This window comes from Microchirus variegatus (assembly GCF_963457635.1).
Source record: "Microchirus variegatus genome assembly, chromosome: 4".
Lineage (NCBI taxonomy): Eukaryota > Metazoa > Chordata > Actinopteri > Pleuronectiformes > Soleidae > Microchirus > Microchirus variegatus.
The window spans coordinates 23,961,913-23,980,256 of NC_139805.1; the positions used below are offsets into that span (position 1 = coordinate 23,961,913).

General features: G+C 41.8%; 1 protein-coding gene across 1 annotated transcript in view; it reads right to left on the reverse strand.

Annotated features, from left to right (window-relative positions):
- Nucleotides 1-5,575: 5,575 nt before the first annotated feature.
- The window catches only part of rgl1 (ral guanine nucleotide dissociation stimulator-like 1), a 34,067-nt gene continuing 21,298 nt past the window's right edge, over nt 5,576-18,344 (reverse strand). The window contains exons 3-18 of the mRNA XM_083887621.1: nt 15,541-15,749; nt 15,377-15,451; nt 15,101-15,291; nt 14,860-14,984; nt 14,392-14,607; nt 14,196-14,299; nt 13,995-14,079; nt 12,229-12,318; nt 10,908-10,994; nt 10,526-10,558; nt 10,297-10,418; nt 9,715-9,804; nt 9,412-9,598; nt 8,555-8,806; nt 8,350-8,464; nt 5,576-7,024 (exon numbers count right to left, since the gene is read on the reverse strand). Of these exons, the coding sequence (XP_083743747.1) occupies nt 6,837-7,024; nt 8,350-8,464; nt 8,555-8,806; nt 9,412-9,598; nt 9,715-9,804; nt 10,297-10,418; nt 10,526-10,558; nt 10,908-10,994; nt 12,229-12,318; nt 13,995-14,079; nt 14,196-14,299; nt 14,392-14,607; nt 14,860-14,984; nt 15,101-15,291; nt 15,377-15,451; nt 15,541-15,749 (2,169 nt within the window). The 3' untranslated portion in view covers nt 5,576-6,836. The remainder of the gene's footprint in view (nt 7,025-8,349; nt 8,465-8,554; nt 8,807-9,411; nt 9,599-9,714; nt 9,805-10,296; nt 10,419-10,525; nt 10,559-10,907; nt 10,995-12,228; nt 12,319-13,994; nt 14,080-14,195; nt 14,300-14,391; nt 14,608-14,859; nt 14,985-15,100; nt 15,292-15,376; nt 15,452-15,540; nt 15,750-18,344) is intronic.

Sequence of the window (18,344 nt, forward strand, 5' to 3'; positions counted from 1 at the left end):
TGAGCTGAACAGTGGGATGATGAAAGAACAGTGATTGAGGATTTTCAGTCTAAATCTTTAGTTTCTTTAATTAAAATAATTGATCATTCATGGGTCTCTTTTGCTCTTTTACAGATCTCTTTGTGCCAGTGGAGGGTTTATGTCCATGCATCCCATTATTGTAAAACCAGATTGTCACAGATCAGGCTGGACCCAAATGCAGACTCAGGAGGTGAGGGTATTATTAAAGGGTTTATTGAATTTGCTGAGAGCTGTGGTGACTAAGGCATCTTTACAAAAAAAGGGGGGAAAAGGATATCAGTTCAGGCTGAGAAAAACTGCTCACGAAATGAAAACAAAACAAACCCTGAAGGTTAACTTAGAACCAAGAGTAAAATTCAACAACAAAACCAAAACACACCACTCATTGAAAATGTGCATACAGAAATAAAAAAGCACTCACAGAAGAACCTGATGTGCCAGAGGTCATGACACTTTAAACCACAACAACCCGTTTAGGCAATTTCTTCAAATTGGGTACAGACTTGGGTAAAGATGAGAGTTTTCTGTTTGTACTTTCTTTGTGAACATAACGTCTCAGGAAAACCTCCAGGGTAAAAATTTAGTAAAGATGGACTCACGGATAAATACAAATGGCGGTCGGTCAAAGTTGGACGTGCAGATTAACTGTTAAAGATGTGGTCACTAAACATATGTTTTTGGTCACTCCGACTTTAAATTTGTTTTAAGTCAACAAGTGCATATTATATGTGTTTGAAAATAATCTATAGATTGTAAAGATGACCCAACCCTTCGTGGGGCCTTAAATGATATTATAGTTAAATACTGCACACTTGGTATGTTCTTACCCTTATATTGGCCTTAATGGTAGCAATCTCAGAAGAATGGTCTTGTGTGGATTTTCACCAAATTAAGAGGTATACTGAATATGGTGTTAGCCTACTACACTCTTAGAAATAAAAGTGCTAAGTAGAACCACATAAGGTTCTTCAGCTTGTCCTCATAGGAGAACCCTTTTTGGCTCCATGTAGAACATTTTCAAAAAGGTTCCACCAAGAACCTTTTTAAAATCCTTTATTCAGGAAAGGGGTTTTAAAGGGTTCTCTGGATCAAAACCCTTTCTTTGGTTTTTCAGAAGCAAATGGTTCCAGGAAGAACCTCAGCCCTTGTAGAAGAACCCTTTTGGAACCCTTATTTCTAAGAGTGTAAAAAGTAACAAAATAAAATAGACCATGCTTCATTTATCTTTATTCCTAACATTATGTTACATAATCAAACACACCTTTATCTTGCTCTGTTTTCTCGTCCTCTGCTTTCAGCTCCAGAGAGATATACACTTCTCTGGAACAATAAAATAGAATCAACAAAAATAAGAGAATTAAACAGTTACGTGGCCCTAAGCAGGTGCTTAGTCCACTGATGTTATGGCCCGGCTCTGTTAGACTGCATTAGTCAGTGGAGGCAATCAAACAAAAAAAACAAATTACTATTTTTAGTTTTTTTCCTCACAGGTGTTACTTCAGCTTCTATAGTAGTAAAGTAGTGCTTTATTTAGTCACACAAATGCAAACGGCATAGAATAAAATAGACGTTAAAGTGCTGATACGTACTTGTCCTAGATTATCCCTGAGAATATGGCATGAGGAGAAAAGGAAGCAAAATATATACATTCAGGGGAAAAAGGTGCACATTTACTCTGTATATATAGGACAAAATCATTTTCTGGATTGTCTTGAAAATTGCTTTTGGCTTAATCTCTGCAATCAAATTTGCTTGGAGATTAATGTTTGAGAACTGTTTTGAAGTTCATTTTTACCTAATTTGCATTAAAATGTACTTAACTTAAAATGATGGGAATTCATAAAGAATAGATTGGTATTGTCACAATAAGCGGTCTCATTATGATACGACTGTTTTATGTTGAAAAATGATGAGACACGTAGCACATTGTGATAAATATGAAAGTATCAGTGAGAAATAAGTATATGCAAATGTTTATTATTCAGTATTTCTCGATTTTGGAGGTGAATATTCCCTCAAAGATTGTCCCATGTGTGATTCAGTTTCTAATCTTCCCCCACCACAGTCCTGCAGTGAATAAAAGCCAGTCTTGTCAAATGTGTCACTGGACCACAACAAACATGTCTGAGAAGAATAACAGGCTGACGAGGACTCTCAGTCTGTAAAAGTCTAAGCTGTGTTTGTCTGTACAGTTGTGTGCTGGGATGAGTTCTTTGTTGCCCAAAAAAAAGGATTCTAAAGTGTTCAAACCTCCAGCCCGTCAAACAAATCGGTACAAAGACTCAAATCTGTACCAGCCTCCATCACCGTCTGTCTGCCACCGCGTTGATTCGTGTGAAAACAAGGACAGATGCACTCATTCTTCTCCCCTCTCCTTTCTCTCGTTTGTGCCGGCTCTTTTTCAGGGGACAGCGTAAACAGTCTGTTGTCCCACTCAAACGCTGCTTACAGATTAAAAGCAGCTGCAGCGTGTGGCGAAGTGAGTGCACAACTGCACACACTCAACCCCTTTTATGTTGAGAGCAGATTAAACGTGCTCATTCTCCACAGCGCAAGACTTTAAAACACATTATGTAAGAAATTCACTGTTATGTTAAGTCATAAAATGGTCATGATATGTAATGTGCTTTATTTTTATAGCCCTAGACAACAAGCCACAGGTGACCAACGTGCTTTACAAAATAAAAGCGGCACAGCATTGAAAACACATAGTATAAAAACAAACGCAAAAGAACAACATATTTTACACTAAGGATATTTAAAGGTGCATTATGTAATAAATCTAAAGCAACTGGCCATAAAATCCTCCTAATATGTCACAGAGACTCAGGAATAATGTTCATATAACAAACTGAACTCACCAACAACAACAGTACAGACAAAATATGTGCATTAAAAAAAATCTTTTGCAGACTGCAAATCATGTTTATGTTTTGAAATCATGTTTTGGCATGTGTCGCCACCTACCGCCGTCTACCAATCATTGCAGTCAGTAGAGTCTCAGCTGCTAACCCTAACCCAGTTACGTCAGAAAACGAAACCTAAAAGACCTCGGTATTTTTAATTTGAATGTAGTAACTGTTTTTGGCCACATTCTTACATATGGCACCTTTAAAGCCATTAATGTGTTTTAAGTTTGGATTTTTAAGAGGCCCAGATCAGTGATAACACAATGTCGGGTAATCTTATTCCTGACCTTCGGTCACCCCCACTGTTTATATCTTGACCGGCACACGTCGATCAGAAGCTGGTTGGACAACCACAAAGCTCTGCCTTGCTTGCGAACAATTACAATTTTAGTGTAATAGGCCGGGGCCAAGGCCATTTATGGCTTTAAAAACAAACATTAAAGCTTCAAATCGATTCTAAGACTGTTTTTGGGAGCCAGTGGAGAGAAAGAAGGATTGCAGGGATGAGCTCCAGTTCTGTTGAGTTTGTTAAAAGGTGAACAGTAATGAAGGAGGCTCAGAGAAAACAAAACACCAAATGCTGCTTTTAGCACTTTTATTATTATTATATTGTTTACATTTATTTAACCAGATAAAAGACCCATTGAGATCTCTTTCATAAGGGTTACCCGGCCAAGAAAGGCAGCAGCACATCATAATGAATAAGTATGCTGCAGCCCCCCCTGCCTGAGCAGCCTAAGGGCTCTGTATTTACCAGGGACAAGAACCAGGTTGCAGACTTCCTCTCCCATCAGGAGATGGTGGTAACTCCACCCAGAGGTAGTGCACACCATCTGGGACCTGTTTGGCAAGGCAGCAGTGGTTTACTTCACCTCAGCAGTGTCCACCCACTGTGGTTATCCTTGATGGGGGGGAAACCAGCCCTCTAGGCCAGGATGTACTAGGACACACCTGGCCAGAAATTCTGCTTTATGCTTTTTCACTTATTCCTCTGAAAATACCTTAGCTACAAAGTGTCCTCCATTAGTCTCCTCTTGGGGGTCCCGTTTTTGTCCTGTGAGGACATTCCTCTGCTTCCTCATTGGTGCCTCCCAACAGGAAGGACCTCCTGTCTGAAATGGGGAGTTGGATTTGGCACCCCTACCCTCTTTGTCTCAAGATGTGTGTGTGGCCCTTGGAGGCCCTGAGCTGTCAGGCAGTCAGGGACACCATTTCAGTACCAGAGCACTTTCTACTTCTACCATTCCCTCCATGTTGAACGGCCTGCAGTTTTTCTTGGATAAGGGCCAGGCTCCTTCTGCACTCAAGGTTTACGTAGCTTCTATCATGGAGGCCTTGAGGTCTAATACAGTGTTTCCCGATCCTGGTCCTGCATGTTTTATACGTTGCCAACTTCTCCAACACACCTCATTCAAATCAGTCAGCTCTTCATCGAGCTCTGACAACAACCTACTCCTTTGAATCAGGTGTGTTTCAATGACATCTGCCTTTCTCGTTTGCTATATTTTTGACCAAATGTGTCAGTGACCGTCGCACTTTGTCTGTGAACAATTCTTGCCTGAGATGGAGCTGAGATAGGTCAGGATAATGAGACATTCCTCACTTATCACACTGGCTTCTCATTTCCTTCTTTTAATTTGAAAGGTGTGAGGTAATGTTAGCAGGGTTTCTCACTCCTGGTCCTGGTGACTCACTGCCCTGCATGTTTTAGATGTTCTCCCTGCTGTGAGTCATTATCAGGCTTCTGCAGAGCTGACCATTTCAATCAGGTGTGCTGGAGCAGACCAGTGGGTCACCAGGACCAGGATTGAGAAGGTCAGAATAGGTTCATGCTGTCTTCTACGTGATATACTTGAGCTTAAATTTAATGTAGGTAAAGTAAGGTTTGTCAGACATCAGGGGATCTTGTCGAGGACAGCATCCTGGAGTGGGATAGGACTAGAGCTGCAACTAACGATTATTTTAGCAATCGCATAATCTGTTGATTATTTTCTCGATTAATAGTTTGGTCCATAAAATGTCAGAAAATTATGAAAGAAACGTTGATCAGTGTTTGTCAAACCTGGAAATGACCATGACGTTATCGAATGTCTTTTTTTGTCCACAAACCAAAATGATTCAGTTTTAATGATTTCTCTGTTATGTGGAGCAAATAAACAAAGAAAATATTAACATTTAAGAAGCTAAAACAATCAGAAATCTTGTTTAAATAATGAAAAAAAGCTTCAAACCGATTAATATTCAATTAATTGTTTCAGCTCTGGGTATTCTCCTATAGGGGAAAAAAAGCATTTAAAATATGACCAGAAACTGAAAATAATTGATGTGTTACCTGTCCAGGGTGTTCCTCGCCTTTTGCCCTTTGTCTGTTGGCACCAGCAGCCCTATGACCCTCATGTGGAAGATGAATGAATGAATGATGTGTTCAAAGCCTTATTGTCTTCTGAAAACAACACCGTGTTTGAACTGCAGTAATCAAACGTAATTTGAGCAGAAGATGTCAGAAAACACTCAGGACAGCCGTCGTAATAATGATAATAATTTATTTTACTCAGGTAGAAGAACAGTCTTTGGCAGTGAGGAACACAACGGAATGAGGGGAGATTTGATGAGAACATTTTTTGAAAGGAAGTGCTGCACGGAGACAAAAATGTGTAATTATGGCACAACGGGACGATACTGCGAACACGTGTGTGTGTGAGAGACGCTGAAAAAAGAGTGTAACTATAATGGACAGGTGATGACAGGGTGTTGATGGTGTGAAACTGTGACAAATGTTGTTTGACATGTGTGACTATAATGATCTCACAGTAGAATAATTAGCACGTGGCTAAAAAATATGACATTTTAATATTCTCTTCAATCTGGCCTGACTTTTGATACAAAAACACATATATAAAAAAGGCAACAATTACAAAAAAAATTAATAATTCATTTTTGTGAAGATAGAGTGGTTCCACTCATTCTTCGGCGTTAACATCCGACAAGTGCAACTCTATAATTCATATAATGAAGAGCAAAGAGGTACAAGTACGCATCAGTTTAAGACGGTGAACTTCTTTCCTTCATTTCATCACCTGTCGTTCTTTTTTCCTCTTCTTTTTCAAATCAGATACAGCAGCACAGATTGCATCTCTACGCCCGTGAACGCAGGGCGGCGAGCACGAATGCAGGTAAGGCCACGTCAACACGTGCACGCGTGTCGAGGACTTGCTAAAACCAAGTACAGGAACCAATCAGAATGCATGCATTCGTCACACAGCTCACAATTAATGCGAGGGGGGCTGAAGACACTTGTGTGCACACTGTGCACAAGGCAGACACGGGGGGGGGGGGGGTAGGTGAACAATGACATCACAGCTCTGCTCAATCAGGTCACCAATATCATTCAGATTACTGTCATCATTACAGGCATCATTTCAAAAAAAGAAAAGGCAACAGGACAATTCATCATCATCATCATCACTCTTCTATTACCAGAAAAGTTAAAGTTATTCAGCTACACAGACATCACAGGACACTTTTAATATCAGAATACTGTCGGAGGTCGGGAGTTTGGCTCCTCCCACAACATGTGCAAACAAAAAAACTGGGAAAGAAAAACCTGTTGTAGTAAAAAGCAGAGGCCACTTTGGGTCGCCGTATTGCTCCGTCACAGGCGTGAAATCACAGTTCCACTGGCACAGCAGTCACGCTACACAACCCACGCGCTCTCTATGTTAAGGCTGGGCAAAGAGAAGTGAAGCCCTTCAAAAGTCAAAAGCTCATTTGGGATCCACCTCGATCCTCCAGCGCTTCCCTCCAGGTCCACTTTTCCCACGATTTTATATTCAGTTCTTGGCCCTGCATTGTCCTTAGGTTAGTGGTGCGAGGGGCCAATCACTGGGCGCAGCATCAGTCCGCGTGTCACAGCGTGACTTTGCTGAGTCTGAGCGAGAGGCTGGAGCGGTGCTGGGCCCGAGGGAGCGTGGAGCTACAGCGGCTCCGCAGCTGCACCGGCCGAGCCGCCGAGCCTCGCACGCGCAGCAGGAAGTCGAAGTTGGCCGAGGTGTTCATGGCGTAGAAGACGTTGGCGCCGTCTGGGATCACCAACTCTGCGAGGACAGAGAGCAGTCGTGATTAGCGATTGCTGGTCGAGATGTTAAGTCAGTATTTCGTTAAAAGCTTTAGTTCTACGTTAAAGCTGCAGTGCGTAACTTTTGTTGTTGTCGATGCTATTATTCTGCCTCTGTTTGGGCTTTAGTGAACCGAGCTTGGTTGCTATTGTCGTTCTTGTTCCTGTTTGTTTTCCTTTTTTTGAAAAATGCAAAACTAAAATGATATATATATGTATACGTATTTATATATACACACCCAACAGTTCACACATGAATCACTTCCTGTGTGCAGCGTGGGAATGTCGACGGGTGACATGAGATCTAAACACTGCTATACTGTCGTTTGAAGCTGATCGGCTCATTTGACAACATTTTTTGAACGAAACAGACATTTTTTTGTATTTAAAAGTTAGCTACAGTTTAAAAAAGCTATAACGTTTTTAAACATGTCTCATATCGCAATGGAAAGGCAATCAGCCCATCAGAGACAACATCACTGCTTTGAGTCTGGAAAATCAGTGGAGTAAAATTACAATAATTATAGTAATGAGTTGCATGCACAACACTTGTGCTTCGTCGTAATTTTAAACAAGGAACTGCTGCATTTACTTTTGCTCAGTGTTATTACAGTTTGCTCCCACTGTTTGTGTCATACTGTGTTTTTAAAAAAATATAATTTGAGCACAGAGGCTTCACACAGAGCCCAACATTTAGCTCGTCTTGGTCTGATAATTGGAAAAACCTGCACACGCATACGAACCGATCGACCGAGACCTTTAAACATTCTTGAAAATCCACACGTAATAACATCCCTGGCTCTCTGTAAGTATATTTTCAATTGATGTCGGAGGAAAAACCTATTAAAAAATACTTTTTGAGCCCAGAACTGAGCTGAACAGCTATGAGATTAATTATGAATTACGCAACACAAAATCAGAAAAAAAACGACAAAGAGTTCCCTCTTGCAATTGACCTTGTGTTGCGGTTGTTGTGTGTCATACATGTGTGTGTATACAGGAAATCATGGCTGCTCTGTGCAAAACATAAGATAGCACGTATCTGTGCTAAATTTAGCATCAGTAACAGGTAGCTGCACCAATCAGAGATGCGGATTAACACTTGAGGATTGTGGCTAGATTATTTAGGATTATGTTTATTTTTTTACTTCCAGAACCACATTGTTTGTTTGTTTTCCGGACCAGTCAATGTATACAAGGCAGTATAAGCATGGCATGAAACCCATCAAGAAAGAAAAACTAACAAACAATAACCCCCATACCCTCCCAATATCCTCCCTATTTGAAAGTCTTGCCGTGTTTTACCTCTCTCCTCAGAGATGACTTGTACCAGCTCATATCCTTCCTCTGGCTCCACCTCCAGGTTGTGCTTGGCCATTGCTCGAGAAATCACAGCTCGTGTTTTGTCCTGACTTGTCAACTGTTTGTGAAAGTGAGAGAAACTTTAAGTGTTTGTTTAAAAAAAAAAAAAAAACACACGTGAATCCGGTCAGTGAACACAAACACTCACCAGTATGCTCTTGTAGAGGTTCCCGTTGCCGTGTTCCAGGCTGACCCTGATGATGCACACGTCCTGGGCCTGGGTGTTATACGCTGGGGTTTGACTCGGGGACGCCGGGGACAACGGGGTGAGGGAGAGGGAACGTCTGTGGATGCAGGCGGGACCAGGGTGAGAGGGAGTTGCAGGGGACATGGGGACGCTGGCTGTCGACGAGCTGGTGTCCATGGAGTGGAGGGAATTACAGGAGGACGATTCGGATAGCTGAGGACACAGAGACAAAGGTTAGGTTTTTATGTGTTGTGTCATTTTTTTTATTTTTTACACCTAATATTTTGTTGAATATATCATTTTCAGGAGACAAATGAATACTAAAGAAAGCATATTTTGGACCATCTTCCTTGACAGGAAGCTCAATACCAATAATATGTACACTACCGTTCAAAGGTTTGAGGTCACCTATACAATTTTTTTGTTTTCCATTAAAAGTCACACTTTTATTCATCAAAAGAGTTGCAAAATGAATAGAAAATATGGTCAAGACTGACAAGATTAGAAATAACTAATAGCTTTGGTCAGAGAACCAGCAAAACTGTTTTCAGCTGTGCTAACATCATTGCACAAGGGTTTTCTAATCATCCAATAGCCTTCTAACGCCATTAGCAAACACAATGTACACTGGAAATGGGCCTCTATACACCTATGTACATACTCCATTAAAAACCAGACGTTTGCAGCTAGAATAGTCGTTTACCACATCAACAATGTATAAAAAAGTGCTTTTCCTTAAAAAATGAGGACATTTCACAACTTCAATTCATGATCACTTATTTTCCTTAATAATAAATGATTCAATGTTAAATGCTCACCTTGTTGTGCTGGGAGTCAGAGGCGTGAGTCAGAGGAGTGAGAGCTTCGCTGTCTGACGGGCTGCTGGAGTCACTGGAGGACACGCTGACTGAGTCCATGCTCTCCCCTGAGCTGCCAGTGGGGGGCGACCTTGGCAGCTCTCTGACTGGAGAACTGGCTGTGCTGTTGTCTGGTCCATGGAACAGTCTGAGAGGCAGGAGAAGAAGAAGAAGAAGAAGAGGGGAGTGAGAATGTTTGGATTTAACCCTGAATGTGAGTGTTTCAGATAAATTTTTCATTAATAATTTTGTGTCTGCACTCACAGGCTGAGCCTCTTCACCATGCTTTTCCGAGGTTTGGGTGAAGTCGGACTGCTGTCACCGAGGCCTTCGATCTCACAGGACAACGCGTAGCTGCGAGGAACGACATTAATCAGTAATGACAAGGTAATAATATAAGATAAGAGATATTTTATTGCCTGTACCCAAAAGTCTTCAGATAATCATGTTTTTTAGCCTCTTTATTCAAATATGTATTCACTTAAACAAATGTTTGCAGTACATAGCGCAAATAAAGATTGATATAATGGCTCAATATCATCTTATTTGCTGATGGCGGTATCTCCCAGTACCAACATACGAGCTATTATATGTACTTTTCTATGAATAGCAGACCAAATCAGATGAAATCATTCGCTCAGTGCTTTTAGGAACTGAAAAAAATAGAGAGTAAAAACAACAAGGACAATAGATCAGCAGGGAGTGAGAAGACATGAGAAGAAAGTAGAGAAAGAAGCTTCTGTTGTGCGTTTCCTAACAATAGATCCAACAGACCATGACCTCAGTCACTAATTTGCCTGTTATCTCGTGGATAATGGTGCGCTGAAGTGCGAGGCTGTTGTGTACCTTTCCTCCTCACTGAGCTGAAGCTGGTGCTTAAACCAGCGCAGGAAAGTTGACTCTGGAGTCAGACAGTAGCTGTTACAGGCCGACTGCAGCAGCTTGATCTGAGCGATCACCTCGAACTCCTGAGGATAAAAACAAAAACACACGTCTGTCAGGTTCCTGCTCAAACTCGTACGTTTAAAAACGATGTTGTGTGTGTGTGCGACGAGGCCGACGCAGCTCCACTCACCCTGCGTCTCTTCTCGAAGTTGATCAGGCCGCCCTGCAAAGACACAAAGAGCACGCTGTCAGAGCCTGTACATCACATACCAGCGGCTGCTTAGACAAACAGCAGGAGGTGGAGCGCTCCAAAAATGACCTGACGGAATTCCTCATGGAAACTCAAAGCTCAGATTCTGACAGAAAACACACACTTGTTTTTTTTTTTTTATCTTTATGAAGATACATCATAGACATAATGAATTCCCTAACCCTAAAAACCAGGTCTTATCCCTGAAAATGCCCTTTTTAAATTGTGGGGCCCAGACAAAATGTCCTCACAAAGATAGGTTTGTACATTTACACACACACACACACACCCTCAAATATCAACTAGCAGGTGTTTTATTTACCTCTACTAGGTCCGGCAGCGCTGTGTCCAACATGGTTAGGTCGGTTAGAAAGGTCCCCAGGTACGGTATCGTTCCTTGCATCGCTCCCTGGAGAAAACAGCCGTATTTGTGGTTACTTTCCAGGAAATTATATTATATTAAAGTCTAATAAAATGTCCATCTTAAATTAAAGCCAGGATACGTTTTCATTTACAGGCCACAAACTCTGCTCATGTTTTTTCGTTACCAGAGGAGTTATTAAAACTATTACTAAACTATTACAAAAACCTAAAATGCTATACTCTATAATAATACTATAATACTATATACTATATAATACTATAATAATAGAGGTGTTAAAAAGATATTGTCAGGAGATTAGCTGAGGTTAATTAATGCTCAGTCTGTTGTTTGTGCATATTTAACCTACATAATGTCTCTATGGTGCATTATTGTTGCCTCTGGTCATGTGATAAGTCTCTTCTGCTGCTCTAGAGCAGACACACTTTCACGTTCAACCAAAATTAACTAAAAGGTTCACAGTGGGACACGTATGTGTGATTGTAAAGTAAGTGCAGCTCTGAAACTGTGTCAATCGATCTCTACAGCAGTGGTTTTCAAACTCTTTGCACCAAGTACCACCTGAGAATATATGGAGCTCTTGAACGAACACCATTATCAGCAACGGGATTTATTCCCAATAAGATAATTTACTCTCTTAAAAAAGAAAAGAAAGAGGGCAAAGTACCCAATGAGGGACCCAACCCCCATTGCTCCTAATTCTTGGAAAGATGGGAAGGAATTCTCCCTACAGGACTGATAAAGGACTGATTTAATTTATATTCCTCACATACATCTCAGACACTGATATAGTGAAATCAGATTAAGATGGAGCCAGAGATAAGGTGACTAATTATTCCTCAGCTCCACTCAGATCACACACTCTGGTATAAACAGTATTTCTGACTACCAGAGGAAGCTGGCGTACAACTTGGAGGTACACGTACCACAGTTTGATCAGAACCATGGCTGATAGTTTTAAAAGCTTAACGTCACATATTTTTAACAAAAATCCCCTTTAACAACCGTGTAAATTAACCCGAGGATCCACAATAAAGTCTGAGATTTACTCGACGTAAACACCGCACACTGTGCAGGGAGTAAACAAAGTCAAACGTGTGGCTTCATCACACTGGAGAGGCTACAATACATCACTTTGGTGGAATGTGTTGTTTAAAATTACGAAGCTCTGTTTTATTTAGCAGAGTTTGAAAAAATAAAAAGGAAGAGAGAGAGAGAGAGAGAAAAGAGAGTGATGTGTTAAAGGCGCTCTTTGTCTCACCATCTCTCTCTGCAGCTGCAGCCTCTTGTGGGTGCGTTTCTGGTGCTCTTTGGCACAACTCTCCAGACTGGCGAACTTTGAAGTGCCTTCCTGAAAAGCAAACAGGAAAAAAAGAGAAAGAGAAAAAAAAATGGCTTCAGGAACACGAGATTCTCACACACACACACAAGTGACTGAAGAAAATGTTTCCAGGGTTTCCAGATCGAAAACCTCGAGGAGAATCTGCACTGAGCACAAACCACAAACACTAACACACTGCTGCAGTCACATACAACTCAGTGATTTAGTGAGAAAAATAACAATGTTTTTAAGAAAAGTTGATATTTAACATATACCAGTGACAGTACAGTATATTTATCTGAAATGACCCTTATCAATTTTCTAATGTCATTGTCTAAAATTGGGATTTGATCTGAAAATAATTAAATCTAGAGAAATACTTAAGTACAATACTGTACAATTTTGAATAACTAGTTGTGATTATTTTCACCAGAATTGTGGAATTGATAATATTGACATAGTTATCCTCACTTGAATGATTCCTGTGTGATATTTGTGCAGATCTGTGAGAAACAAACAGTCTGTAGAATATGACGTGCACAGTATTTAATCTAAAATGGTAATTTACACACATTTTAGCTTATTTAGGCTGTATTACAATGTTGAATTACAGTTTTGCCCTAGTTTCTGTCTTTCTATCTTTTATCTTAAACGAGAATTGTCAACCATTTTTACTTTACCTATCATATGGACATTTATTGACAGTTTCTTTAAAAAGTCATTGCCTAACACCGTGGACTTTTTTGTGTTGAAACATTTGCTGTCATCACTTTTTCCCTTAACAGTTTATGTCACTTAATTTAGTTGCTTTGTCCCTTGTTTTTTTTTGTGTGCGTGTCTACATTTTAATATGTGTTTTATTTATTAAACAATGAAACATAATGACAGAGGCATCTTTCATGTCCCTGGTGGTTCCCCTGTTGTGAAACAGCAGCAGTAATTGCTGGTACTTTCCCTCTGATTCTGTGTTATGTAGTGTCGTAAAAAGCAGCCTAGGTGAACGTTGTTATCTTCAGCGATTGTTCATTGATCGATCGATACTGCAGTTTGTTTTCTTGTCATTGTCATTTTTCTTTTGAATCATTTTAATACTTATATTTGGGACTCTGGAGGCCCTATGAGTAGGCAAAGTGTGAAAGAAGATGACTCAGTCATGTTTTCGTGGTTCGCCTCAGTCTAAGTACAGGAGATAAAACACGCGGCGTTGACTTCCGCACTCATTGCTACGTCACAATGAGATATTCCTGGAATTGTTTGTCCCTAAAAAACGCGAGAGTGCAGGTGAGGGCAATAGTATCCAGAAGTGTTCTACTCTTGGCTGCACAGTGCAGCACAGAGTTCTACACAAACTTCCAGCCTCAGAGGATTTACGTGGATACATTTCATATATGATGGCAATGTTCCTGGCTAGAGTCAGCAATAATGATGACTTTTCCGAATGCCAACTGCTGTTAGCTGCCGGAGCCTCAGTGACGCTGTGACGTAGTTTCCTGTGTCTCATTTGCATTTAAAGAGACAGGCACTCAAAAGCGAGCGTTCCTCACAGGGCTGTTTTGGCAGAGTGATTGAACTGCTGTGGTGCTTCATCCTTAAGGTATTTTGACCAAAGTGTGTCACAGACATGTTTTTTAGGACACCCGGGGGGTATAATTTTTATTATGTCTCCTTTAAACATCATAATGACAAGTTTCAGGGTTCAAACTCACCCTCATGAGCAGCTCTCTGCTGGTCAGGTAGTTGTTGTGGTCTGAGAAAATGTCCGACAGCTCCTCGAACGTCTGCATGCTGTCCCTGCGTCAAACACAGACTGGTGTTAGTGTGAGGAGAGCCTGTTTTTGACTTCTGCCAGATTGTTCCAGTGAAACCCCGTTGGGATTATGTGAATAGTTGAGAAATTGGAGGCTTACTTGTGCACACAGGCCCACGCTCTCTTCAGCCTGTACAGAGGATTCGACTGCAGAGCCGACACGATGGCTCGCAGGGACGAGAAGTTCTTGCGTATCCGACACTCCTGTTTAAAAAGAAAACGAAGTGAAGTCAGGACTTCATTCTTGTTTGTGAAGATCTGTGTCTCTGCGTGTGTCTGTGTCTGTTTTTCCCCACCTGAGCGATGTCTATCCAGCGCTGGATGACCCTGGCTCTGACATGCGGTCTGATCTGCTTGTGTTTGAGCACCGTGCTGACCACGCACGCCGCCACGGCGTTGAACTGCGTGATGGTGGCTCGGATGGTGGGGGCGCAGTGTTTGTTGTGCTTCTTGTCCCTCTGAGACCAGATGGAGCCCAGGCAGTGGTGAGGGACCACCTTTTTAAACAGCAGCTGCAGCAGAAGACGAAGAAAGAGAAGCTGGTGTTAGTATAACGTAAGGGACGGAACCTGAGTCTGTGTCTATAAATATATAATATTTGGCAAACAACAAAAGTCAAATCTGACGTTGAAACCCATTATCACCACTTTACTGTTTAAGAAGCTGCTGCAGCACAAATACTTTGGGATGTTATTGGATGACTTCTTTATCAGCATCAGATAAAGAAAGGTTTGCCGTGTCTGTGTTCATTTCTCCTCTCTCACCGCGTCCATGTAGGTCAGCTGCTCGGCCACCAGGTCCGCGTCGAAAGACAGGAAGTCCTCGTGGACCTCGAATTCCACTTCCTCATCTTCCCCCAGGCAGAAGGAACTGTTGCTATGGAAAGCACCTAAAAAAGCAGGTAGGAAACCACAGTGTTTTGAAAGTGGAACCTCAAAAATGAAACACAAGAGTGAAAGTAAAAAAATCACAAAAGTAACCACAACTCTACACTTCACTAGTTACCGTCATTGTCGTCCACGCCAGCCTGACTCTGCAGATGCTCCAGCAGATTCTCTGCCCGTCTCAGAGCCTCTGACCCGGGCAGAGCTTTACGCAGGTAGTCCATCAGCCGGTGCAGACAAGGGTAGTCAGGAGGCTCCTGAAAGTCTTCAGGACACTGGTCCAGCCATGCACACAGGATAGAGGCCAAGGCACTGTGGAGACAGTGAGGAAACAGTAAATAAAAAACAATTCCTGAACTGCCTTTATTATATGTGTACATATAGAAATGTATCTCACTTTCTGATGGCTCCAATTGTTTCAGGGCCATGGCATCTTTCTGTGTCATGTCCATTCTCCTCCATGCATCCGTAACTGCAGCAGAGAATAAGGAAGAGAGCCTTTAACACGACACAGTATAGATTATTTTAGCTCTGTGAGACACTGTCGCTCCCCGGTCTGACCTGTCGAGCAGCAGCCGCAGCACCGTCTGCGTGCAGGTGAACGCTCTGTACGTGGACAGGAAGATGGAGGTGTAGGTGAGGTCGTTGTCTCCGTACGCCGTCAGCAGCGTCTCCACCAGCCTCTCCAGCGTCCCCGCGCGGATGCTGCGGATTTTGCAGGTCTCCAGCTGGCGCACCGTGTGGCCGGGAGGCAGACGGTCGCCCTCCGCCTAAACACACACACACACATATTTTTGACACAGTTAAACCAGGGGGGAGCTAATGTTTAACAGTTCTGAAGCTTATCTGCGCTTTATTTTTGGCTCCGTGTTTGGACATCTGGATACGATTCAAAAGATGAGGAACGTGTGCGGCACATTTTCAAGGCAAACGCTTCACATAAATGACCTAAAATACTGTACATCATCACAAAAACGACATCGGAGCATTCAATAAGGGTGCATTTAAAAAGGTTTTCTTGCAAGTTTCTGCACATTTTGTGGAAGTTTCTTCCACGTCTGTGCTACGCTGCCGTCCATGTTTATTTCTGACTCTAAAGACAGAGTTGACCCGTCCAACATGACCTGTAGCAGCAGATCAGACGTGTTTTTTGACGTGAAAACCTCCTCGGTGCACAATGAAACTGTCGTATTTTGTATTCAGTTCTTTGAGGGACAGGAAGCCGCAGACCTGACTGATATGATTCACTGTGTCTTTGGTGATCACAAACAAACAATAACAAACCAAAACAATCCGTCGCTTCAACAGTGATTCAAACGACCAAAGACTGAGGGAGGGATTTCCAGAGAGAAAAAATCCCTGTTGCCTGCAGGTTGCGGGGGATGGAGAGGAGACCGAGGTCAGCAGATCGCAGGTTTCCGGGAGGGACGGTGCAACATGGAGGAGGTGCCTGATAACACTCTGAGTAAGTGTATAACTGCTTTAAATAAAAATATATTTGCTTTTTGTTCATTGTTTGGTCTTAGACCAGGGCTGTCGAACTAATTTTAGTACCGTGGGCCACATACACTAGCGTTCAAAAGTTTGGGGTCTCTTAGAAATGTCCTTATTTTTGAATGAATATAACATTAAATGAATCCGAAATACTGTCTATACATTGTTAATGTGGTAAACGACTATTCTAGCTGCAAAGCGTTAGAAGGCTATTAGATGATTTGAAAACCCTTGTGTAATGATGTTAGCACAGCTGAAAACTGTTTTGCTGGTTCTTTGACGAAAGCAAAGTTCATTATTTTGAAAAAAAATATCATTATTTCTAATCTTGTCAATGTCTTGACTATATTTTCTATTCATTTTGCAACTTTTTTGATGAATAAAAGTGTGACTTTTAATGGAAAACACAAATTGTAGAGGTGACCTGGTAGTGTAAAATATAATCCTGACATTTAACTTTCATCCCATATTTAAAGACGACAACAAGTGAGTTCTTGAAGTAAAAGCATTAATGTGGCCCAGTCCGTGACAGATTCCTCTCAGATGGATGGAGGCAGGAAACGGTGGAGACAGTTGTGACCTATATTTAACTCCTGCAGATGTGTTTGGACTGTTTTATTTGGTCTACGTGAACGTACAGCGACACAGTCAGTGCTTTACACAACGGGTAAACGGGGAGAAAGAGAGGGGACCTTGGGTGATGTGAGCTCCCTACAACAGGAAACACTCCAATCTGCTTTTAATCACAGCAGGCCCCTCCTCCACAACCCCTTCAGACAGAGAGCAGAGCAGCGTGAGCCAAGTTCTCCCAACAACAAAACCCCGAGTCTGATAACAGCTCAGTGAACACCAGAAATATGACTATTTATCTTCTGTTTAGTTTACCAAACATTCAAATCCACTAATTACCACACACACACGCTGTAAACGGTACACAGAGAGCAGGCTGCTATAATCCCACTCGTTGTAATTACTGACAATGGAGTAAATCTACGCTGATGAGATTGTTCTGTGTGTGTGTGTGTGTGTGTGTGTGTGTGTGTGTTCTGCAGCAGAAAGTAGCCGTGTTGTTTTAATTAGCTCTAATGCAGTTGACAGCTCGCGTTGTTGTCGTTGCTGCTCCGTCATTATGGTTCTTAAAAAGCCCCCAGAGCTGTTATCTATGCCTTCTTTCATCATGTGCCGTTCTCCCACGTCGAGCAGCTCAAGCAAAACAAAAGATCACGGTTCTTATTGCAAACAAATGAAAAGCCCTTGTAAATCTGTCTTGTAATTTCTGTTGTTGCTGGGGTTCTTTCTCGTGCATTCTTGTCGAAAACTCACAGGAGACACAGGGGATAATGCCTCTAATTGGCCCTTTCTGTGCAGCGTAATAATACACTGTGCAACGTCTTATTACGCTGATATAAACAGCACAGCGGAGGAAACGGTAATGCCTCATATCCACGGTAAAAATGCACAAGTCAAGGAAAAGCCTTTAATGCTGAACTTTTTTTTGTCATAGCAGCGTTTCGTGAAACAAGGGAACGAGCTGGGGATTTTTTTTGGCAGTTGGAAAGGTCAGGAAATCACATGCTTTGGCTGAGCAGCGCAGGTCTGGTGAAACTGTTGATTATTCAGCAGGCAACTTAAAAAAATAAAAAAAGAGGGTTACAGCTCGCATTGGTAAAATAACAATAGAGATTAGCTTGTCTTGTTTTTTTTAAGCTGCGCAGGATGCACGCGCACACCTAAGCATGCACGCACCACGGTGCATGCCAAACGTTAGAGAGACTGTTCCGCTTGAGATTAAAAAAACAACAACAGGTTGGGAGAGAGCGAGGGGGGAAAAGGGGTTCCTAATCTGCAGAACAGCTGTGTGCGTTACACCC